Below are 25,804 nucleotides of genomic sequence, written 5' to 3' on the forward strand. Positions count from 1 at the left end.
CCGCGATGACGTAGGGGAGCACACCTGGCTGCATTGCGTGTCCGCCAAGTTGCAAAGCACTGCCCGGGTCAAGGCATGTGGAGGACACGCCGCTCGCTTCCGCGTGATTAATTCTTATTAACAGCAACTGATTCACGGTCTTGAGCACTTGCCTCTGAGGAAGAGCTTCCAGATGGGCAGGGCCAGAATATTCATCCATCTTTGCCTCGGGTGGCTTTGGGCCTTTATGTGCGTGTGTGAGAGACTTACAGCGTAAGACAAAAGCGGGGAGACCCAGCCAGCCCGGACCTCGTAGAGCCTGGAACATTGGAAAAGATGGGGTTCACCGGGGTCCAGTACCAAGTCCAGGCGGTGCTTGAGGAGCCACGTCCAGCAGGGGGCGCTGCGGGCCCGTCCCGCCCGAGCCGCCCGGGCCGCCCACCCCGCGGGCGCGCCTCTCCGCAGTCCAGCGCCGCCCGGTCCGGGACCCGCTCCTTCCGTGAGCACAATCCTCTCCGCGGGGATTAAGAGGACGCCGCGCGCTGGCGGCCGTCCCTGGACTCGCTCCCGCTCGCGCAGCAGCCCATCGCCGCGTCCCGGGCTCAGACTCGGAGCGCACAGCTCGCGCCCCAGGCAGCAGCGTGTCCCGGGAGCCCCGATCGTGGGGCAGGGCGCAGGGCGGCGGCCGGCTGGGGATGGGCCGCCCGGCTGCGGCGCGGACCGGCGCCGGGGGGCTCTGCGCCCCGCTGCTGCTGCTGCTGCTGCTGGTGGCCACGGGGGTCCCAGCCGGCGCCTACAACCTCGACGCGCAGCGCCCGGTGCTCTTCCAGGGGCCCGCGGGCTCCTTCTTCGGCTACGCGGTGCTGGAGCACTTCCACGACAACACGCGCTGGTGAGTGTCCCGCGGCTCCTAGACTCCGGCGCGGCCACCCCACGGTCCCCCAAGTCGGCCGCCGCCTTTCCGGCCTCTTCCACGCCGCCTCCCGTGGGGCCAATTTAAATGTCTGGCGGCCACGCTGACATCCTGGCCTGCTCCAGGAGGCCCAGGGGGGTCCCTGGGGTCACTGTCTTCCCGGGGCAGTCAGGCGCAGCTTCACTTTCGCTACAGCAAAGTTACTTGACTGTCCACCTTCGAGGGGCCACCGCTGCCTGGCCAACTCCCCCGATCCCCAGAGGGCCCCTAGGAGGCCAGGCTGCTCTTGGGGACCACTTTACATGCTCTAGGGCAGCTGCGTGCAGGAAGCACAGAAACAGGGGATGTGGTGGGAGTGGGTTCTGCGGTCGTGAGTATCTTCAGGGGAGGTTGCGGGGGGTGGGGGGGGGAGCGTGCAGAGTTCTTAGAGGATCTGGGATGCAGGATAGTAAGGTAAGGAGGACTCTTAAAGGAACAGACTGTATGCCTGGCAGGCACCCTGGAGCTCATCTCTCACGTGCCAGTCTACAGAAAGGACTTAAGAGGATGAAGTTTTGTTTGGACCAAGAGGTACGATTGCTGACAGAGGAGATGGGAGAGCCTGCAAAGAAGGTTAAGAGTTTCTCCTTCATTAACCATCATTAGCGAAGTTAGCTGAGCCCATAGCAGGACCGCTTAGAGAAGATGGGTACCCTCCTAGACCACTTCCTTGGAATGAAACAGCCGCACCACGCCCACCTTTTCATAGCAGCTAGAGTTCCGGTCGTCAGAAAGCTACCCAACCTCGTTTTATATGATGTGTTTGTTACTGAGGGCCCGGGAGATGGCTAGTCGAGTTGAGGGTATTATCGAGTGAGTGAGCATCCTTAGAGGCAGCAGCAGGCTAAAAGAGGGGTGTGCTCTTTGGGAGTGGAATATACCGAGAGTCTCTGCTCAGAATTGGACAGGGGCTGAGGGAACCCGGGGTTTGTGCATGGGGGACCCTCCAGAACCCTGGGGAAAGAGAACGTTGTGGCCAGCCTTATTAACAATTGTGTATTTAGGAGTGCAGTCTCCAAGAGACCCAGTTTTCAAAGACCCTGTGTGTAGCTCTCATCTGCATCCCTTCTTGACGTTGATTGTAATCATAGAGTTACCAGCCGGCTCTATGCTGCTTCCCGCCTTTGCAAACCCCTTGTAGACAGTGGGCAGAACCCTCTCTCATATCCGCAGGCTCCAGGTCTGATGTGGACTTTGGGCTTGGTGCAGATTATGGCCGGATAGAAACAGTATGTAGAATACTCCCAGAGTCCCACACAGTGTGACCTTGGCATCAGCATTATGGGAGGAACTGTCAAACGGAGAAGGGCTGTTCGGGGTGGGGGTGGGGGGCTATTAAGGAAAGGGCAGTCAGTCAGCTCTGGGAGGCATAGCTTCAGTGGGAACTTCAAGCTGTGGGTGGGCCTATGTGTCCTGCAGCAATCCCGTGGTTCCAGGGACATGGGCCAGGCTCCTGTCACCTGGCTTTGGATAGATCACAGGTCACAGCCTCCTCCTGCTGAGAACTAGATAAGAGCAGACCCAGCAGAGACAAGGTGTTCAGCTTGCTTTGTTTTTGAAAGACGTTGTGAATAGCTTTTGCAGAGAAAGACATCTTGGCCTCATGCTTGGCACCCAGGCTGGCACCCAGGCTGCATTATAGGGTGGCAATACTGGTTTTTGACCTTGTTGGGAGAGGGTCAGGCATCTCTGTGGGGACAAGCAGCTGGCCTGCTGATCTCAGAAGTGCCCCCTCCTGCCAAGCCACTCCCTGCATTGGAGTGCTGGTACCTCCGTTTTGTTTGTTTGTTTGTTTTTTGTTTTTTTTCCCAGCTCTTTGAATTTTACTATTAAAAAATATATATCTTTGAAGCAGATTGCCCCCACCACAGTACCTTAATCTCCTCTTGCAGCTTAAAAAAACAAAACAAAACAAAACAAAAAACCTTTCCTTCCCACGTTTCTCTCTCTTCCTTCATTCCCCCAACATTTTTGTCTTGGCTCTTAAGTACAGCTTCTTCTGGCATTACTGCCTAGTCAGGGGCTCGTGGACTTTGAAGAGGGAGAAGCTTCCATTTCCTCTCTCCTCCTTTTCTCTAGAGCTAGACCTGTATGAGATTAATGGAACACCAGACAAAGGCTTTCCACTTACACAAGCCCCAACTGTGGCCTGGGCTTACTTTTATTCCTGCTCTTTGAGAATAATCTTAAAGCATCACTGTAAATATGTAAGATTCCAGTCTTGTGAAATTCGTATCTACCCTAAATCTTTGCCTTAACTTACACCTCCAGGGCGGGTTGGTTGACTTAATGATTGAATGTCCCTCAGTATTACACAGTCCCTGAGCCAATTGTCCTCTCAACTCATCAGGTCATTTCCAGTTGCTTATAATTCTAATAACACAAGTAAGCATTTTCACAACAAAGCACTGTGGGCCTTCTTAATTATTTCCTTGCAATCAATTCCTGGAATCAGACATCCTCAGTCAGCAAGGATGACAGTTTTACAGTATTCCGTATTGTATTACAGAAGTTCTCGTGAAACGGGAAACAGGGTACTTGGGGCTCTGCATTTGGTAGTTGTTTAGCCAGCGGCTGGTCAGGTGCAGTGGGTGAGGAGAGAAAAACTGCAAGAGTAACTTAGAAAGTTTACAGTCAAAAGGTGAGGAAGGGAAGGAGTTTTTTCAGAAGAAAAGACATTGAAACCTGGGTAGGAAAAGATGAGTGACATTATGTAAACATTGTGCCTTCCGCTCCCCTTCGGGATGAAATACTCTTTAGCTGATTAGTCCTGATGTGATTTGGGTGTGTTATCCACAGGACAGAGACTGTGCTAGAAAGGACAGAGAGAGCCCAGACAGCAGGTGGCAGAGTTGAGGGTTAGGTTGTGTGATTAGTTTCTGTTACTGTAACAAACACCTGAGTTAGTAAACTTACAAAGAGAAAAGTTACGTTTTGGCTCAGGCTCTGACTCAAACCCATGGGTGTTGGCCCTGCTGCTTTTAGCTCTGTGGTGGGGGGAGTGCACCGTGGTAGAAGTTCATAAAGGACAAAAGTAGACCACCCCCTCCCCCAAGCGTGACTTTGGACCGACCTAACCCCAGAAAGGTTCACTACTTCCCAAAAGTGACAAGCTGGGGCTAAGCCTGATCTATACCATGTTTTACCAGACCTTCCCTCCCCCTGTGCTTCCCCCCCCCCCCCAGGATGAACTACCTCCACAGTGAAAGCTGTCAGCTCTTGGGTTTGTAACTAAGAATTGTTTCTTCTTGAGGAAGGTCAATGCCTGCATGAAGATCAGGGGTGATGTTGCCTTTCAGCACCCCCATGTTGAGTCTGGCTCCTGTGACCACATTCCCACTCAGGTCACAGCCAGACTCAGCTTTGTTCAAAGTGCTACTTGTTTGACGGACCCATGTCACCATGTCTTGGCTAGCAAGAATTGTCCCCGTGATGAATAAACCAGAATAACCTAGAGACATCTGTATCAGTTTTGATGCAGACATGAAAGTGACTGAGCTTTTTTTTCTATGATGACACGCAGAGCTCTCCTGTCGCCACCCTCCCCAACCCTGCTTCTTCTGGCATCCTTTGAACAACAGGAGTAGGTGCCAGGGGACATAGACAAAGCCAATTTCTGTCCCCTTCTCAGCTGCAGAGCCGACAACTGTAACACTCTGTGATATAAATAAATGGAGCCTGGCTGACCCCCCATCCCCCCCCCCCATCCCCAGGGTGCTAGAGTCCAAAGTGGTTGGGTGCACTGGCTTCCTCTCTGGCGATGTGTTTCCGGCTTCTCCTGGGACAGCAAGACTGCTGTGCTCAGGCACTGAGCGAACATGCAGAAGTAGCCGGCTGGCAGAGCATCATCGTGGAGTGAGGACGTAGAGCAGCTCCAACATTCCATTTGCATTTAGAGCAGAGACTATGTGCTGCCAGGTGGTGGTGACACCTGCCAGAGGTATTGTGTTTTCCATAAAAATGAACTCAAACTAGACAAAATCACAGTCATGTGTGAGTAGCCACATGTGGCTAGTGGCTACTTCTGGGACAGCCCAAATAGGGAAATACTCATCACGCCCAGAAGGCTGTATTGACTTAAGTCTTAAAGAGCTAGGCAAGACTTGAAGGAAACTCAAACAGCAACAAAAAGTCGATCCTTAGCATATTTGACTATTAAAGCCTCAGCAAGGTGCTTACATCAAAGCCCTATGGAACATGAAAGTGGGTGAGCTACCTGTTCATCTGTAAAACACTGACATGTATGGTGTGTGCCAAGAATGGAAAAGCCATCCTTTGTTCGGTGGGCTCCTCACCTTGTGCCCCAAGGAAAATATCAGCTGCATCATAGGCTCTAGTTAAGGGAAGTCAGGCATGGGATGTTTATTCAGAGGGAAGAGGGAGATTCCCAAGAAGTTGAAGGATTTAGAATGGGCCTTGGGATTTGGGGCTCCGCTCCCCAGCCCCATCTGGCCATGTCAATCTTCGTGAGGAAACACGGGAACTGGTGTTAACCCTGCCACTCAGAAGCGCCCTGACCAGTATTCGCTCGTTTGCGCATGCTCCTTGTGCACTTCCACTCTGTACTTGCAGGGCAAGGCACGCAACCACTTCCTCAGTAGCTTTTTTGGATCTTCGCGCTCAGACCACGCCTCCCTCATCCTGAGGAATGTGCCTTGTGCCTTTTCAACCATTTGGAAGGGGGATCAAAAAGCACTTGTATGGGGGTCCAAGTTCTAAGAGGATCCAAAAAGTATCTCAAGAGTTTTTCCCTGAAGATTCTGGGGGACATGCGTGGGTGCTGTTTCCCTAGCTGGTGCTGAATCATCTTATTACCCAAGGGAGAATCTTCCAGGGCCAGGAGTTACGGCTGTTCCTGGATGGCTGAGAAGATAAACTGAGTGTGAGAGTGTGAAGCGCTCCCCCCCCCCCCCCAGCCCGCCAGCTACTGTTCCTGGTGTTCAGAAGTGATCTCCTTCTAATAATGTGCGTGATCTGTCATTGAGAATCTTGTTTCCATGTTTATTTAAAGCAGACACAGTATTCTGGGCAATCATTTACCTCCACTGGAATTGACTTTAACTTAAAAAGGCTCAATGAATTTACCTGAGTGTTGCTGGGTGGGGCGGACGGGTCAGCTGCATTCACAGACACAACTGAATTCTGTTAAGTGTGTGTGTTCGGTGTACACATGCACATGTGTCAGCACACATATGGAGGCCAGAGGACAAACTGAGGACATTCCTCAGACACTGTCCACTTTGCTTTTTGTGGTAGGGTCTCTCAGTAGCCTGGAATTTGCCAAGTAGGCTAGACTATCTGGCCAGCAAGCTCTAGGAATCTCAGAGCCATTACCATAAACATAATGTCACCACACCTGGCTTTTTAATGTGGGTTCTGGGGACTGAACTCAGGCCCTCAGAGTCATAAGGCAAACACACTGCCAACTGAGCCCAGTTAGCTGAGTCCTGTGCCCTGAGCCTTGTACCGTGGAAGCCCAGCAGGCTCAGGGGTGACGACAGGCTTTCGGAAGCCGAGTCCACACTATTCTGGCCACTGGCTGGCTCTTGGGGTCTCTGTTTCTGATGCCACAGGACTCGGGAGGAGGCCTTCAGAGGTACAGTGTGCTCCCTGACTTTGAACCACTGGGGTCTACGGACTGAAAATCTTTTTAAGCAACTGGATTTGGCTGACAACCAAGGCCGAATAAATCATCTTACCCCCATCTTCGTTTGTGCCAGAGGAGGTCTTAGGGAGAGAAATTGAGTCTAAGGCAGGGAAGTGGGGGACTGCATCTGAAGCCAAGGGCTCACTTGCTCCCCCAAGGTCTGCATTTGAGGAGAGCCAACAGGCCTTGTAGGTTGAAATTAACAACAATGGCTATGGCAACAGGAGGGAGAAGCCGCTCCTGCGTGGCCTGAGAGGCAGCAGAGGTGAGAGCAGATGGAGAAGAAGGGAGGTTTCCCGCCTCTTTTTGTATCCCTGCATTTGGGGCCACAAGTCAGCCTCATGCACATATCATCAGCCTCAGGAGCAGCAATTTGCTCGCCAGACAGGAGCTGGCAGGGGGCAGGGGGGACCCAGAATGAGTGAACACAGGGGATGTTCCGGGATGTTCCTCCTCCTCCTCCTCCTCCTTCTTCTTCTTCTTCTTCATCATCAAGAACACTTATCTGAATGCCAGGAAGACTTTGGTGTGGCAGCAGGGGCCTTTAATCAAAGCCCTACGGGATTGTAAGTCCTAGAGTTTTAGATGCCTTTTCCTAGGTGTGGTCTTGCAGAGCTGAGAGCAAGCGGAGCCTACCCCTGTCACAGGAGCTCTGGCTCCCACCCCAGGCTCCACACAAGTTTAAAAAGTAAGTTGTTATTAGTCATTTTAAAAATAGTCTTCATGACCAAATACCTGACAGAAAGCACTCCAGGAAGAAAGACTTCAGGGTTTCTTGGAGCTAACGGGGTCCACAGCTACTTAGCCCAGTGCATGTGAGTAGAACACGGTGGTGGTGGTGATGGGGACATGTGGCTGAGGTGTTTCTTTCTTTCTTTTTTCTCTTAATACTTTTATTTTATTACACATGTATAAAACAAACTACATACAGCAGGGAGAACCATGTGACAATCATGAGAATACTGAGTTCTATACATGTTACATTCATAGTGACTTGGCCATCTGCATTCGTCTCGTTTGAAGTAAGTGTCTTTCCTGTCTTGTTGGGTCTAAATTTCCAAATGAGATTCAATATCTATCCTATCTCAACTCTAATAGCTTAACTTCTTTATCCTGATCTAAAACGATCTTGTCCCCCAACCAACTAAACTTGGTTGTAAAACTATACTATCTTGTCTTCAATGCCCCTCAGAGGCATTTCTTTTAAAATAATATATAGAGGGGATCATTGTACTGCACAATAGGCTGGGTAGCTCAATGGTGACTGTCTGCATGCAGGAGAGGCTGAGAGCTTGGTTAGCTGCATAGTCTGTGACGGGTGTGTGTGTGTGTGTGTGTGTGTGTGTGTGTGTGTGTGTGTGAGGTTTGCCTCCTCATCTGCCCAGACTCAAAATGATGATCAGGAAGGTTCTCAAGAGTCAGGCAGGCCTTCATCTCACTGTGCGAGGCTGAAGAAACTTAGGTTCTGATGTCAGCAGAGGATGTTGCCAGCAGCAGTAGCCACAGCAGAACAGACATTCACCAGTGGGAATGGAAGTGGGGTGGGCAAGCAGAGGCGCTTTCTTTACTTCACAGTGGAAGGAAGTAGAATGCGAAGCGGAAGAGGCAAGAGTCAAAATGTGTCCCTCCAAAGACACACCCAACCCAAGTCCCCCACACAGACCTTGCCTCCTGCCTTTCCCCCAGTGATATCACTGACGGCATGAAAGGATGAACCCAACCGTTAGGTCAGAGATCTCGAGAGTAGCATCACGCGTACTCCCAGCACTTGCTTTCCTCATCTAGGCACGGCTCCGTCCGTCTGCGCTAACAGCTGAGGTTAACCAGGGACTGGGGAGCTAGGTCAGCATGCTGCTTGACACACATGCACAAGGACCCGAGTTCCATTAAAAAAAAAAAAAAAAAAGCAGGACATGGTGCCATGTGATTGTCATGGCAGCCACTGGGAAGGCAGAGGCAAGTAGATCCCTGGGGCTTGCTAGCCAGCCTAACCTACTGGGGTGAGTTCCAGGCCAGTGAGAAAACCCGTCTCAAACAAAGATGCACTGTGCCCGAGAAATGAATGACTCCTCTGGCCTTCACACACCTGAGGACATGTGCACACACAGGATTAACCATCACATCTGCCTGTGGCTCCAAGGAGACTTAGGGCTGCTGAAGATTACATATTTTTACCCTTTTAAAGTCATTAGGATGTGAGAGACCTGCTCTGTTTTCCTTGGAGAAGAAAACGTTTATAGGAAAACAACAGGAAGATGTGCAGCCTGTCACTTTGATCTCCCAGAGGCCTGAGCTTGCTGTATTGTTACCAGACATGGCCTCACAGCCCATGCCCTGACCTAGGTTCGGCCACCCATCCTCCATTAGCCAATTAAAACAGCCAAATTAGCAGAGAAAAATGTTTCTTCAATGTGACCACATTAGGGAGGGATCAAAGAACATCCCTTCCCGCCAAGTCTCTCTTCAGGCCTTGAAGTGAGGTTGCAATTTAAATGGAGGACAGACTTATGCATGTCATGGCAGTCCTGAGCAAGGTATGTCCCTGCCTGTCACTGGTTTGAGCTCTGGCCTCTCCAGGCAGATAGGCCCCCAAATTGTCAACACTATGAAATATCATTGAGGGAAAAGTTTCCTGTGTGGTTGGACCATACTTTAGCCTTTTTCTTTTCACCAGCATGAGATTCCTGGGGGGAATTCTAGTTTCTGGGGTGGGGGTAGGAGGGGTGTCTATTGTTTAACAAGTCCAATAGTCAAAAAGTATGGGACACAAATGTCACTTAGAATATTTCATCCCGGCGGGTGGTGGTGGCGGCGTACGCCTTTAATCTCAGCACTCGGGAGGCAGAGGCAGGTGGGTCTCTGTGAGTTGGGGGCTAGCCTGGTCTACAAAGTGAGTTCAGGAAACCCTGTCTTGAAAATCAAACAAACAAAAAAGAATATTTCATCCCTGCTAGGCAGTTTTCTTTGGACTCCAAGGTGAACCTGATATTCTCAGCTGTGTGGGGAGCACGGTCCTTGGCTCCCTTGATGCATCTGTCAAGGGCAGTAGCCTCTGAGGTCCCTCCATCCCTGCACAACTCATTGCCACTCTACGCTCTCTCCTCTTCAGCTGGACTCAGAACTCCATCAGCTTCATTCTCTGGTGACTCTTCTTTGTTTCCTTTATTCCAAGCTATTTTCACCACCTTTGTTGGATGCTACAGTGTGCTGTCAGCCTCCTGTTGCTGAGGCCCAGAGACCGCAAGCCACCTGTCCGAGGTTACCCAGCAAGGACATAGGTGTGTTGTCATTTGAATCCAAGCTGCCCTAATTGAATGCTAAGTCAACTACTTTGTAGGCCAGTGACTTTCCCACTTTCCACCCCAATCAAACTCTTTTTCAAGGAAGTAAGCTCCCAAGGAGGAGAGAGGTGGCCTAATACCCCTTTTGGGAGCATTTTGTGAGTCTTTGACCTTACAAATGAAAGACCCCAACTCCCCCACTTTATGGTGTGAGGGTCCCCCCAAAATTGACACTCGCTGTTTTCTTTTGTGATTCATGACACTGCTGTTCTGGGAGTGGGCATGAAATGTCTCTATTCTAGAAATAAGGAAAGAGAAGGCCAGGGGTGCCATCGAAAGTCATGTGGCTGGAGAAACTGGCCAGCTTCTGAGACACTGTAGGAGTTGTTTTTCTTGTTGCTATAACCTAGTTTCTGACAAGAAGCAATTTAAGAGAGGGGTTTTCACTCTTGGTTGAAGGTGTGGCCGGTCACAATGTGATCACAGTCAGGGAGCAGAGAGATGGATGCTGGTGCACAGTTCACCTTTAATTTCCACCTTTGGTCTATGGGATGGCCCTGCTCTCTTTTGGGATGGGTCTTAGCTCCTCAGTTAATCCTTTCTGGAAGCATCATCATAGACACACCCAGAAGTGTGCTTCTGAGGTGAATCTAAATTCATGACAAGTTGGTCATGAAGACTGACTATCACAGCAGATGTTAAGCAAACCATTTAGGGCTTTTCCAGCACCTACCACACGTCTCACAGGTCAAAGCCCCCAGTAACAGCTCTGCGGTCCTGGTTGGGAATGAGAGTCCCTTGGAGGAAGGATAGAATAGCAGGAAGCAAGAGAAGACATTGAAATCCTTCTCGGCAACCGACCAGGATGGCCAGATTTTCTCAGGGCAAATGGATGAATGATAGAGTTACCAAGCCCAGATTCCTTAACAAAATAATGAGCTGTTTCCAGTGACCTTAACCCCAGTGGCTGTCACCAGCTGTCATCCTGAGCTTCGGCATCCTGTGGCTGTCAGGGTAAGTTGGGATCAGCAGGTGTTCTTGTATTCTGAGCCTGGCTCTCTCATGTCAACCTCTGTGTTGACTGGTTGGATGGCTTGTCCCTGCTCTCTGTGACTTTCATTGTCTAGCAGGCTAACCTGGGCTGGGCACGAGGTGGCTGGGCAGGGTGCCAGGAGAGTCAGTGGCACACAGAAGCCCGGGAGTCAACCCTTCATCTTCCTTCACAGCTAATGCAAGTTTCAGAAAGGAGGAAGCAGACACCACCTTTCAAAGGGATGAGCCATAGAGCTTCATTGAACAGGACAAGGGTACAGGAAGGGTGGAGGACAGCGGCTGCTTCCCTGGTGTGGCTGCTGGTGAAGTCATCCTCACCATCCCTGCATTTCTGTGCCGTTGGTGGAAAGCTTGAATCAATGCCTGCCTAGCATAGCAGAAAATGGAGCTGAGTTCTAAGGACCTGTGAGCTCCTGGGGTGCTGCCAAGGACAGCACCACACTTGGAGCTGGGACAAGTGAGGTGTCAAAGTGTTTGCCCTACTACTACCCAGTAATGAAGCAGTTTACTGAGTACCTACTTTGTCCCAGGCTCCGCCCTGGGTGCTTTATAACGCTCCCCTGGCCAAACCTCACAAGAATCCTTTGGGGTATAATTTCACCACCTCCCCATTTTATAACAGAGGAAAACTGAGATGCAGAGTGATCAGGAAACACACTGGAGGTCTCACAGCTTGCAATGTTGGAGGGAGAGTTTGGTCTATGCTTTTTATACTTTGTGAGTAATCAGGTCACAAAGCTCAGAATATGGGGGAAAGGCTGGGGATGTCATTGAGACCATAGAGTGCTTGTGTCAACCTAGCATTGCACAAACCCAGGCTTGATGGTGCACATCTGTAATCTCACCACTCAGGAGGAAGAGGCCTGAGGATCAGGACTTTTGAGGTCAGGCCTGCACATGCCTGCAATCCCAGTGCAGAGGAACTGGAGACAAGAGGGTTGCTAGGCCTGGCTGGCCATCCATCCTAGATACATCAGTGATCTTCAGGTTTACTGAGAGATCTTGTCTCAAAAATAAGGTGGAGCATGATTGAAGAAGACACCCAATATTGACCTCTGGCATGCACATGTATACTCACACATGTGCCTGCTCACTTATACATAAACACACAAAAATGAACATACACATGGACATGCTTACCTCCACACACAGACACACCACCATGTATACACACATTTGTGAACACTCACCTGTACATTGATGTATCACCATGTACACACACATGTGTACACTTCCCTGAACACACAGACACACCACCATGTATACACACACTTGTGAACACTCACCTGTACATTAACGTATCACCATGTACACACACATGTGCACACTTCCCTGAACACAGACACACCAAGATGAACACATACACATGTGTGCTTACCTGCACATACAGAGACACCAGCCCCACATACATGCATGCATGTTAATCTGCATATAGACATACCACCATGTACACACGTCCACAAATAACCCAGCTGCTGCTGTTAAAGTGCTCAGCAAGCCCACTGCTTAGCTGCCTGGAACCTTGGTTTACTGAAGTGTACAAGAAACTTCTGGTTCATGGCTCCAGGAGGTGAGCACTGGCACCTTGCCTTCTCCCTCTGGGATGAAGCCTCCAGTCTGGTCGGAGGGCTCCATCCAGTTCTCCACTCTGCTTAGCTGTCTTGTGCCTACCGAGGGGCGGGCAGTGCTTCGGGGGGGGGGGGGGGAAGGTTCTCCGCATCAGATACACACTGATTAAGCTGCATTCCTGTAACAGGAACATGGGCCCCTGGGGGCAGCTTTGGTTTGGAATCAGACGCATAAGAACAAGCCTAATGGGCTGGAAGTTTGTATCCCCACTCCTTGTTATTGAGCTGGCTGTAATTTTGCCCTGTGGTATGGCCGCTGCGGCTGTTGGCTGTCCGGAGGGAGGGAGCCTTGAGAGGCTGCTGGTCCCTAGCCTTCTTCCCACCCCCACCCCGGAAGGCAGCTCTGCCTCAGCCTGGTCCCTGCTACCTGATCTCTAAGGGACTGACCAGCACAAGTGAGAGTTCAGAGGAAGGCGGGGCTGGGATGGAGCCAGCTTGAGCTCAGGTAGGAGAGCCTGGAAAGCATTCACTAGAGACATCCATGGAAGACACTGAAGCCACCACTCAAGTGTGTTGAACATTTCTAACATTGAGACATGACATCGTCATCTGCAAAGTGTACACACACGAGTGACACACACACACATGCTTAAAACAGTCTCATAAGTGGGTCTGGGGACATGGCTCAGTGGGCAAAAGGCTTCTGAGAGCTTGAAGCCCTGAGTTCAACCCCAACCCCCTCATAAAAAGATAGGGCTGGTGGTGTGTACTTGTAATCGCAGCACTGGGAAAGGAGAGGATTCTGGGGGGGGGGCATACTGGTCAGCCAGTCTAGACAAATTGTTGAGCTTCAGGCCAGTGAGATGGAGAGAAATTGAGGAAGACACCCATTGTGTCCCCACGGGCACGCACGCGCGCGCGCACACACGCACGCGCACACACACACACACACATCTCAGCCTATTTTAAGGACGTTTATGATTTTGTACTGGGCCTCACTCATAGCTATGCTGGGGAACATGTGTCTGCCTGTTGGGCAATAGCTGAGGGAGGGGAGGAAAAAACGCCCCTGGACATGGACCCTGGGCTCAAGCATAACCCAGCCTCCTAGGGTGGGACACACAAGGAGCTGCCTGGTTGGATCTGCCTCCACCAGGAGCCAGGCTTCTGTAACCCTCGCTGTCGCTGGCCGATAAACAGGGTGCATGTTTTTTTTTTTTTTTTCAGCATGACCCGACAAGGGGCCTTGTATAGCTGAGTATTTTATTTTATTTATTTATTTTTTATTATTAATTTATTCTTGTTACATCTCAATGTTTATCCCATCCCTTGTATCCTCCCATTCCCCCCTTCCCCCCCCCCCCCATTTCCCCATTATTCCCCTCCCCTATGACTGTTCCTGAGGGGGAGTAGAACAATATGATAGGCAGATTTGGGCCCAGGGGTCCCGCTCAAACTAAGGCACCAGCCAAGGACAATACAGGAGGTAAACTTTAAACCCCTACCCAGATCTAGCCAATGGTCAGAATATTCTCCACAGTTGAGTGGAGAGTGTGATATGACTTTCTCATGTACTCTGGTGCCTCACATTTGACCATGTCCCCTGGAGGGGGAGACCTGGTGGCACTCAGAGGAAGGACAGCAGGTTGCCAAGAAGAGACTTGATACCCTATGAGAATATACAGCGGGCGCATGTTTTCAAAGAGGTTTATGAGCTACTTACTAGGGAGGTGGACCTTTGGTTAGCACCATGCTGGCAATGTCAGTGTTTTAGAAAACCAAGACCACGACTGGCGTCCACCTCCTCCATCCTGTGAGCCTGAGTGGGAATAGAAAGGCATTCCTTATGTACCAAAGCCCAATCTTGAAGAACAGGCTTAAGAGCCAAGTTTTAACCACAGAGTGCCCACAGAGCCGCCTTGGGCTTCCTTGCGTGTGGTCACACACTGGAGTAGCCGGCAGCGGAAGGGAGCTGAGCATCTGCTGCCTTCCTTTTCCTTTCTCCTGCTGGCTTGGTCTGAACAAGAGAGGGGTGGGATGGCATGCTGTTATGAGGCACAGGCTGCAACTGGGACAAGTTTCAGGAGCCTTGGCCACCTGCTAATCCATCCGTGAAATGGACATAATTTTTAGCAGTTCCGACAGGTGTTCCCATAGGACCACACTTGAAGGAACAAGCAGAGGTGGGAAAGAGCTTGGCGGCTTATTTGGTGGGGGCTGTGGCTGGGGACATATAGGTCCTTTGATAGGGTACCTGTACAAAGGAAGATCCGGTCTTCTCTAGGATACTGGGGAAGATGGGAGGATGTTTGAAGTTGCTGGAATACAACTTTGTCACCCAGGGGACAAAGAAAATGAAGGTGGCATCTTTTCAGTAGCACACTCCGAGCCCTTGTGATCTCTGTCTCTCAGGATCAGCGTAACCAGCAGCCACCTGAATGAGCTTCAGAGATGCCACACCCCAGTGCTGGCCTATTGTAGCCATCTTGCCGGGACGGTGGCCTAGGTAAAGAGCACTGGGCTGCCAAGGAAGCCACAACGTTCTGGAGGCACAGAGGCCAGCACATTCTCCAACGCTCTGTCCTGTGCGTGTCAGGCACATGCGCGTATGCCTCTTTAGCTCATATCGCAGGATCTGAGAAAACCTTTCTTGTGGCGCCTGATGGTTAGAAGTCTGAGTGAGGGAGGTCCCAGCAGGGCTTGCACCAGCGGCTGTTGTCAGAAACCATGGCATACTTTGGGCTCAGAGTAACATTAGAATCCATTAAGTCTGGCAGACATTTTGCCCCCATGTCCTGTCTCTAGCTTGGAAGACATGAGCATCTGAGAACTGTGCTCCCAGGTGCCTTCCTGCCTTGCTAACCTAGGAATGTATCTCTATTGGAAGGAGTGGGGCTACCCCACAGTTCTGAGTTGTGGCGTTAATCCCAGGGGCATGGTGGACCCACAGCCTGCTGTTTTTCGCAGCCACTTTCTGATTCCTGTGGGCCGTGAATTTCTCCCTCTCCTTTATTTGTTGTGACTTTAAAGTTATTCATTCTAGAACACTTCTCTACAACATATTAGATCCCGCCCTCACCTCCCTCCACCGGTGTACCCCTTCTGGGCCCCTCTCCCCATTTTCCCCCTCCCTCAACTTCATTCTCTTTTGTTCATTAAAATTATTTTAAATTACTATTTATTTATTTATGCTGAGGCAGGTTCTCTACATAGCTCTGGCTGTCCTGGAACTCACTACGTACACCAGTCTGCCTTTGAACCCAGAGATCCACCTGCCTCTGCCTCCCCAGTTCTGGGATTAATGGTGTATGCCACCATGTCCAACCCTTTTCATATATATGTGTCCCACAGGTCAGGTGCCTCCCATGTGCTCAGTGAGGATGAAGGGCTATTCATGGGCAAGCCAACTAGGGTTTAGGTCCTGGAGGAAAACTGCTACTCTGTCTCCAGCCCTCAGCAGTCATCTTTGGCCAATAGCTCCTCAGCTAGGAGTGTGGCCTTGTGAACTGCCCCGCCCCCCATGTTAGAGTTCTGCCCTCCTTGCTCTTGTTGAGGTGCACCCTCACAGGTGCTGGGAGTTCATGGGTGCTGCGGTTCTGTCATTCTCAGAACATACCTTTCCCCAGCAGCCTCCCTGACTTTGCCCTAAATAGTCTTACCAGGCCCCCTTCCTTGGTGTTCCCTGAGCCTTGGGGAGTAGAGGGTGTGATGAAGATGCCCCATTTCTGGCTGAGCACCCCCCATGGCCACTCCCTCTCTACACTCCAGCCAGATGTGCATCTCTGTGTCTGTTGCCCACTGCAAGCAAAAGCTTCACTGATGAGACTGGACCAACCCTACGGTGTAAGGATGTATGTTTGGAAGGCTGCTGGCTGCAGTGATGGCGTCTTTATATTATTTTACTTTTGCTGTGTGGTGCTGCAGATGGGACTCAGGGCCTCAGAAAGGTGCTCTGCCTGCGTGACACCCTGACCCCTAGTATAAAATGAGTCATAAATGCTTGTTTGCGGGGCTGATGGGTAATTGAGTCTGTGGGGCTTAGGACACAGCACCAGAGTTTTACATTATACTCCCTAGCCCCTAGGGCTTGATGTGGCAGACTGTAGATGCCTCAGCCATTTTAAGTTGTCAATCTGACAATTCTTTTCACTTGCGAAAGCAGCGCACTCCAAGGAAGGCTCTTTGCTGACTTGCTCCGGTGGCTTTCCCCTTGGGTTTGGTTCTGAGCGTCATTATGGATTTGAGTTAGAGCATCCAAGGGCTGGCCAAACCTCCCTTGTGTGACTGGGCCAGGCAGTGTGTCTGGCCTACTTGGTCCTCATGGACACAGCCTGCTAGGGAATGCTGCATTGTGGAGTGACTGAAGGACTCTCTCTCTTTCCCTCCCTCCTCCTGTTTCTCTTCAGAAAAGGGCAGGCCTCCATGGATATTAACTAGCCATGGCATATCAAGTTGTAGCAAGACTGGGTATCTCCTCTTCTATTAAGGCTAGACAAGGCAACTCAGTCAGGGGAAAGGGTTCCAAAGGCAGCCAACAGTCTCAGAGACAGCTCCTGCTCTGGCTGTTATGCACCACACAAGAAGACCAAGCTACACATCTGTAACATATATGTATGGAAGGCCTAGGTCAGTCCCAGGTAGGCTCCCTGGTTGTCAGCCCAGTCTCTGAGAGCCTCTATGGGTGCAAGTTGGTTGATTCTGTGGGTTTTCTTGTGGTGTCCTTGACCTCTCTGACTCCTACAATCCTTCCACCCCCTCTTCCTTGGCATCCCCAAGCTCCGGGAAGTGTTTTCTTAATTGAGACTCTACCCTCTCTGATGACTCTAGCTTGTGTCAAGTTGGCATAAAAGTAGATATCTCACCAAAGTTTTGGACTCATTTTTCTACTGGTTTGTGTTTCTTTTAGATGATGGTTTTATTTATGTAGTGTGTGTGTGTGCATATGTCTTTGTTTGTGTGTCTATGTGTGCACAGACACACACATAGTAAACTTGTATAGCTTCCCAGTGCATACACAGATTTCTCACCCTTACCTGAGCAACTATGTAACCGCCTGTCTCTTTTTCTCCAGCACTGGTTGTGACTGTGCTCTTTTTTTTTTTTTTTTTTTTTTTTTTTTTTTTTTTTTTTTTTTTTATGTGCAGGGTCCTTGTGGGTGCACCGAAGGCAGATTCTAAATACAGCACCTCAGTAAAGTCTCCTGGAGCTGTGTTTAAGTGTCGTGTCCACACCAACCCTGACCGGAGATGCACCGAACTGGATATGGTTCAAGGTGGGTGGACATGCTTGTCAGGGTAGAAGTGGGACTGACATCTTCATACTTTGTTCTTTTTCTACTTAGGATGGCTTTATCATTCACTGATCTGCCCTCGCTCCCTCTTTTCTTCCCTCCGTCTTACAGATGTTCACACGGAAGCCTGTTAGTTATTAGGTACCAGGATATGCCAATGAAAAAAGCAAAAAGGGACCTGTCATCCTGGGCCTTGGAAACCAGTAGTCAAAACAGACATTAAAATAAACAACAGAGTAAGATAAAGCCAGAGGGAAGGTGTGTGTTAGGGTCAACTCTATGTTAGAGTTGGAAGACGCCTCCTCGGGGACATTTCTATATGTGGAAGGTGGCCAGGAGGAGTCTGGGCAGGTCCAGGAAGTGAGGTCTCCAAGCAGAGCAAGAACAGTGTACCGCTGGAGAGGTGAGCAGGAGAGGGTGGAAAGGACATCTGCCAGGTGGACTGGGGCCAGATCACATAGGTCTCACAGGAGAGGTTACATGGTGGCACTGATTCTCTGTGTGCAGCCAGACCACTCAGATCAGTTGCAAGTTTTACATCTTACATGGTGAAAGGTATGATGGGATGGATCACAATGCTCGCTTTTGTCTAGTAGATCGGATGGATTGGCTCTGGTCTAGCTATGTGCATTAGGGATGGCTTGCATAAGGATTGCTTTGAGAAGCCTTAGATGGCAGAGGCAAGCACAGAAAACCAAGCTAAGTCAAGAAGAGGCTCACTCACTTCTTCCAGGCCTTGTTTTCCCGCAAAGCCCTTTCTCACCAAGATCTCATCAGCACTTTTTATAGACAGAGAGCCGGGGAGGTGACTCAGGTGGTAACTATTCGTTGTGAAAGCAGGAGTATCTGAGTTCATCCCTTAGACTCTGCACAAAGAGCTGGCTGGGGTTGCATAAGCCTACAGCCCCAGCGCTGAGGAAGTGGAGATGATTCTCCTCTGGGATCATTGACTAGCCAATGTAGCTAATCCTGTGAGCCTCACATTCTATGAGAGACTCTGCCTCAAAGCATAAAGTGGAGAGCAATTGAGGAAAACTCCTGACATCAACCCATCAACCTCTGGACTTGATATGCATGGACACACACATGAATGCACATACTCCTAACATGTGGTGCACACACACACACACACACACACACACACACACACACACACACACACACACCTCCAACAATGCACACAAATGCAAACATGTATACACACACAAACGCATACCCCAACATGTGTGCACACACATGCAAACTTGTAAACATACACAACAAAGCATCAACAAAAACCAACAATGTGCTGATTTTCCTTGTCAGAAGAGGAGGTGTGTGCTTGTGTGATCTGTTCTGTGACATGTCTGTTACAATGACTTCCCAGAACATCAGTGGAGACACTTTTACCTTCCTTGAGAACTTGGCTATTGAAAAAGAACTGGCTGGCTTAAACAGCAACGTTTTGTTACAAGTTTCTATAGAGCTACATTTTGTTACAAGGTACAGAAGTTTGCGCCCCTGGACCACCCTTTGAAAGGCAGCCAGCTGCACCGTTCCTCAATTCAATCTGACCTCTCTCCTTTCTCCAGGTAGGAATCGTGGTGAGCTCTGTGGGAAGACCTGCAGGGGAGACCAGGATGATGAGTGGATGGGGGTGACCCTGGCCCGGCAGCCCAAAGCAGATGGCCGTGTTTTGGTAAGACCTTTGGGGAGAGGGTGACCCCATAGGAAAGCTGGCTAGCACAGAGCCAGAGAACAGTTTTGAGTCTATCTGTTCTGTATTGCTGCTTTGAGGTGTGTCCAACCTGCAGCTTTAGGCCACATGCAACTGCCTGTGGTAGAGGACGGCTATGAGGCCCAACACAAAACCATAAACTTACTGAAAACATTGTGAGATACTTTTGTGAAATTTAAAAGTAACTCAATTGTACAGTTCTCACGTGTGAACCTTGCAGGTGATGGTATCATGTCGCCATGTCAAAGGTTTACACGCCTAGAATTTGTCTTGTATTTTCTTTAGACATATAGGGCTGAGGATATAGCTCAGTGATAAAGTGCATTCTTAGCATACACGAGGCCCTGATCAATCCCAGGAGGCAGAGACAGAGACAGAGAGACAGGCAGACAGACACAGAGAGAATATAGGTAGAAAGAAGTTTGTAATTTCATTTACTACTAGATATTTTGTGTATGTCTTCAGGTCAAGACATAATTTACATAAAATACACAAAATCTTGAAGTTGTAGCTTGGGTTTTGGTACATAGTTTAACCATCCCTGGAAGCTCTCTGTGCCTTTGTCTATCACCCCCTCACACCCCAGAGGCAGCCACTGCTTTGCTGACATTGCCAGTAGTTAACCTAGAGCTTCCCACGAACACAATTCTGTGCCTGGGATCAATTCCTGAGACACGGTGGAAGGAGAGAACTGAGTCCCACAAGTCACGCCTGCGTCCCCCCCCCCCCCCGATGTTTCTCTTTTTTCTTTTACACTCTTCTGTTGTGCTATAGGCAGCATCCTGCAGGCTCCTTGTGTCCTTTCCCAGGCAGCTTGCATCCCATAGGATGGTCCTCTTCAGACTTCATAGCATCTTCTGCCACTGGCCTTACTCGAAGGCTGTAGGAAGATTTATGCTTTTCAAGTTCAAGGTCAAGAAGGGAAAGTGAATCCAGCTGCTGTATCTCCGGGGTTCCCTTTGTGTCACATGCTGTCAGCGCTGGGGGCTTTATGGACGTTTGCTCCCAGGGGGAATGGGTTTTCCTCAAGGATTCAGGCCAACAGTTTCCAGCTTTCTCTGGGCAGCTTGGTTCATTGCTGATCCCCTCAACTCCACCTCAGCATACTTAAGAGCCCCCCCCCCCACATTGTTGGGTCCTTGGGAGAGAGGAAGCAGCTGGATGCTGTCGCCAGCATTACAAGGCCTCCCCACTGGGCACCAATGTAGGTCTCATTGAACACCCCACCCCCACTTCTTCTGGCCTGGGATTCCAGTCCTTTAATCCCTGTCTCAGCAGGCTATGGATGATGGCCAAGCCACCACATTCCTCTAGGCACGGTGGCCTAACCCCACAGGGTAACTCAGCCCCAAAGGGCCAGACCTCTGGTCTACCATTCTTGGGAAAGAGAGGGGAGAAGCCAAGCATATATTTTCTTCAGAGGGAACGCAAAGCCATTGCTTGGAACCAATAGAGAGGAGGAGGCGGGGGGGGGGGGGGGGATTGGAAGGCATGAGATGCCCTCCAGGCATTGAGTCTAGAGGTAGCCTGCTCTGCCAAACTGCACTTCCTTAGGCTGTAGGAATGTAGCTGAGAGCTTGATTGCAAAGGTACAAGACAGGACCCCGTCAGGGGTCTTAGGCAACAGAGAGGAGCATGGGAGACATTTGGCACAGGAAGTCAAGAAGGTGGGACGGAGTATTTGTAGGAAGTGGTGCTGTAGGCAATCCTATGCAATGCATTGAGTTACATTTCTGTTGTACACAATGCTTGCACCATTCATTTGGTAAGTCACCCCACAGAGGTGCTGGAGAAGAAGAGGTGGGCATGGGAGGGCATCAACAGTTCTCGTGTCTCTTATTCTGTTGTAGATACATGCATACATACATACATACATGATGCAGCACTTCAGCCTAAGGGTATTATGTGCTCTGTGGGGGAGGGAGGGTTTACGGGCTTTCTTTGGCCATGTGTGTTACTAATAACTGAAAAGCTCACTTTCCCTGCTAAAATCAGGAGACAGCACCAGAAGTACATGTGAAAACATTGTTGCACAACAGCGTCTCCAGAACTCTGCATCTTGAAATGCCAAACTCTGTATTTATTGAACTCAGCCCCCTTGCTCCTGTCCCCTGGTTCCTAGTAGCCATCATTCTAATGTTGAAGGTGCTCAACCATGTCAGATCCTATTCAAGTAGAAGCAGGCAACATTTGTCCTTTTGGGATGGTTTCTTTCACTTAGCTCAGTGTCCTCACTGTTCAGCTCTGTTGTAGCATATGACAGGATTTCTTTCTTTTGTTTTAAGACCAAGTGATACCTTATCACATGTGTACAGTGTTTTCCCTATTCATTCATGAATGCATGTTTAGGTGCCTTCTAGCTCCCTGCCGTTATGGATAACTTTGCTATAAACACCAGCAAAGATTTATTAGACACTTTATTTTCCATTTCTTCTGGGTGCATAAATGGAAGTGGGACTATCAGACCATGTGGTAAATTTTACTTTTCGTTCTTGGAAATCCCTTGCTACTTTGTCACTCTACAGTGTATGAACTATTTTGTGTTTGGCCAGCATGCAGCATGTTCCACAGACATTTGTGTTTCTGTGTGTTATTGTGGTCTTGTGGTACTAAAGCTAGAACCCACAGCCTCGAGCATGCCCAAGCACGTGTTCTATACCCGAGCCACACTCATAGCACACTCCATTTCCTTTCTAAATAGTGGCCATCCTAGAGTGGCAGGTGATATTTTGTGATGGTGTGTGAGTGTGTGTGATATTTAAATCCATTTTTGTCTGTCAGATATTCCTGGGACGCAAGTATTACTTTTAAAATTAAAAGCGCAGAACAACTTTTGAGCCCCCAGGAGTCCTTTGCGGCACAGGATCTCCCTGGGGATACAACCTTTGATTTCGAGGATGGGATGGGGGAGGGGGAGGGAGGAGTGGCTGCTTTGCAAAGAAGTCAAAGCAAAGGGCGGAGGGGGACTTGGAAAGCTGTGATTGGGAGTCAGCCCTCTCAATGACAAGTGACCTTATCAAGAGCAATGCTGGTAGGACCCAGGATGTCAAGCTGGTCTGCCAGGCTCACTTTGGCCCAGTGGCTGCCCATCTCGGCTTTGTGGGTAATGTGGTGCCTTCCAGTCTCCATGGGGAACAAGTGACCCCAGACACAATGGCTGCAACAAGGCCTAGATCAAGTTCCTTCCCTTCTCCCTCTGCTCCACGCTCCTAGAGTGCAGAGACGGGGTCCACAGGAGTGGGGAGGAGGGCTGGGAAATGGCATAGTCAGTCATATTGTGTAAACATGAAGACTTGAATCCAGATCACCAACACCATGGAAAAGCCGGACACAGCCCTGGGGAGGCAGTGCCAGGAGGGTCCCTGGAGCTGTTTTCAGCCAAACCAATGAGCTCTAGGCTCAGTGAGAGATTCTGTTTCAAAAAATAAAGCTAGAAAGCAATGGAGGAAGGTACTCTACATTGACTCCTGGCACACACACACCCACACACACACACCCACACCCACACACACACACACACACACACACACACACACGCACGCACGCATGCGCACACACGCACGCGTGTGCACACACACTGTTCAGAACCACTGTCTTTCCTCATCAGAGCTGCCAAGCCTCAGATAACAAATTATCTAATCGGCTCAATTTTTTTTTTTTTTTTTCTGGATGGAAACAGCGCTTTCCGGCTGTAACTCTGCTGTTTCCTTTCTGAAGTTCAGGGTGCTCACGCTCTTATCTCTCTCCTTCCCCTGTGTCCATTTTCTTCAAAGCCACGGAGTATGTTCCTGTGAATATTTTTGTCCCTGTTTCCTGGTTTGGTGTGTGCATGTGAATGAGCGTTTCACTGAAATATAACATGAAAAAAAAATACACAAGTCAGGGGGACACTCTGACGAGATCTCTTTAGGTGAATATCTGCCAAACAACATTCTCAGAACATATCACCCCAGAGACTCTTCCCCGGCCTCCCCCTAGGTCCTCCCTGCCCAGCCGCCACCAGCTCCAGGGTGACAGAGCTTCTTTGGGAGAATTCTGTGGCATCCCAGCCTTGTTTTATCCTGTGCTCACCACATGTCTCAGCGGCCGTGGTGTGAGCTGGCTGTGCATTGTGACCCTGAAACCATGACAAAGGCTTGTCCATCTGTGCACAGCGAGTGCAGGTGTGTGTGAGGGCGGCAGGGACAGACAGGCATGTGTGACCAAGCCACCCTCTAGGAAGGACGTGCTGTATTATTCATACAACAAAGAAGGCCTTTGAAGGAAGCTGGACGTCTCCTCCTCGGGAGGAAAGTCAACTCTTCTAACTTGAGATGTGTGAGAGGCTGAGATGATGGTAGGGTCCTCAGCCTTTTCTATCGTAATTTGAAAGCTGACTTTGAGCAGATTATTTCTTCTTGGACGACCTCCTCCTCCTCTCCATCCCCCTCCTTCTCTTCCTCTGCTTCCTTCCTCTTTCTTCTCCAAGCTGTTTCTTCTTTCCTTTCCCCCTTTCTCTTCTTCTTCCTCCCTCATCTTGGGCCTTGTTCATGCTCCAAAGCACACACTGTACCTATGGGCTACTCCCACAGCCCAGAGCAAGTCTTGGCTACTTCCAGAGGATTCTTCTTTTCCGATCCCCACTACTTCCTTCCCTTCCTTGAGACTCACTCCCCAAATCAATCAAGTCATGATACTTTGCAGTTCCTCAGAGTCATCGTTGTCGCTGTCTTTTCTGGCTAAGCACCGTGTTTTCTTCTTATAATTTATACTCAGAGTCCCTTTCTGTTTTCTGGAGTGGGGCCACCTTTGACCTTTGACCTCTGTCCTCCCAGAATAGTGTAAATTAGATGAGTGTAAAATGCAGTATTCGGGTCTCCTAGGGATCCTCCAAGGTCACACTTGAGCAGTTTATGGGATGGGAAGCAGACACTACAATAAACATTGAGCGATGCTGTCCGCATGTGTGCAGCTGGCTGCCAGACACAGCACGATCAACTTCAACCTCTCCAATTAAGAACGCAGATAGGTAACAAAGCCTCACGCTGTGGGCTGAGTCCTCCAGCTGGAGCAAAGCCCAGTTATGAACTGGGTCATCTAAGGGACTCAAAATTTCAAACTGTAAGAACTAAATTAGAACCCAATAAACACCTCAATTAGGCCTTTTTAAATGCACAGGTTCTGTGCCTCTGGATCCAGCCCTTCTTACCTGTGGGCTGTGGACTTGGTATCTTTAGATTTAACTAATTGTGATCAAAACTAATTTCTTAAATAAAAAATCTGTGTATATCCTAAGCATGTGCAGACTTTCCCCTGGCTGTTGTTGTTCCTTAAATAACAATTTCTGTAGTGATTGCACTGTTATAAGTGTAGAGATGATTTAAAGTATGTCGGGGGCTGGGAGACAGCTCGGTGAGTAAGGGGTGCCTCACTCTGCAACTATCAGGACCTGAGTTCTAATCCTCAGCACCTATGTAAAAAGCCATGGATGACCATGCATGCCCATAGCTCCAGCATGGGCTTGGGGAGCAGAGACAGTTCTGGGAACTTCTGGGCAGCCAGCCTAGCTGAAACTCTAGGTTCGATGAGAGACCCTGTCACAAGACAGTAAGATACCACACACAAAAGCCACACACACGAGAGATGTCTCTATGTGGAAGTATAGGGTAACTATCCATCTTATGATTTCCTGTTTCTTACTGCACAGTGTCTCTATCTGTGGAGAAATGTGGTTTTTTTTTGTTTTTTTTGTTTTTTTTTGTTTTTTTCTTTTGGTTTTTTGGGTTTTTTGTTTTTGTTTTTGTTTTTGTTTTAGCATAAAGCAAGACTCAGATAGGGAGGAAAAACAATAGTGTGAAGAAAGAGCAATGGCTGATCTGTCATTGACTATCTCAGACATGGCACAGAGTGTGGCCAAGCTCAGGTCTCCAGTGTCATGCTGAGTGTCCCTTCTTTTGCCTTTGGGCAGAGTGGCTTGTCGGGGGCCCTGGTGGCAGCTCTGTTAGAGGGAAGGAGAGCACAGAGCTTAGATAATAATGATCTCAGGGTACAATGAGTGAGGAAGCCAACACTGGGGGCCTCGGGGGGTCCCTTCCATCTTGGTGCCAGGGCCTCATGGGAAGGGCTACAAGAACGGCCCTGCTTTCCAGGCAGTGATCCGGAACCTTAGCATGGAAAAGGCTTTGTAGGGAGATGAGACTCGGGAACAGCTCCTTATAGTCTTGTTCTCAGCGTTTGTTGTGCTCCTCAACCGCTCTGCCCACCTGCAGCCCCTGCGTGGCAGATGACGAGGACTTCCAAACTGTGAGAAGGGTCACACACGCCACACAGCCAGAAGC

General features: G+C 49.7%; 1 protein-coding gene across 1 annotated transcript in view; it reads left to right on the top strand.

Annotated features, from left to right (window-relative positions):
- The first annotated feature begins 674 nt into the window (after positions 1-674).
- The window catches only part of Itga9 (integrin subunit alpha 9), a 296,042-nt gene continuing 270,912 nt past the window's right edge, over positions 675-25,804 (top strand). The window contains exons 1-3 of the mRNA XM_051140720.1: positions 675-871; positions 17,625-17,752; positions 19,342-19,448. Coding sequence (XP_050996677.1) covers positions 675-871; positions 17,625-17,752; positions 19,342-19,448 — 432 coding nt within the window. The remainder of the gene's footprint in view (positions 872-17,624; positions 17,753-19,341; positions 19,449-25,804) is intronic.

This window comes from Acomys russatus, chromosome 32 (assembly GCF_903995435.1).
Source record: "Acomys russatus chromosome 32, mAcoRus1.1, whole genome shotgun sequence".
NCBI classification, from domain to species: domain Eukaryota; kingdom Metazoa; phylum Chordata; class Mammalia; order Rodentia; family Muridae; genus Acomys; species Acomys russatus.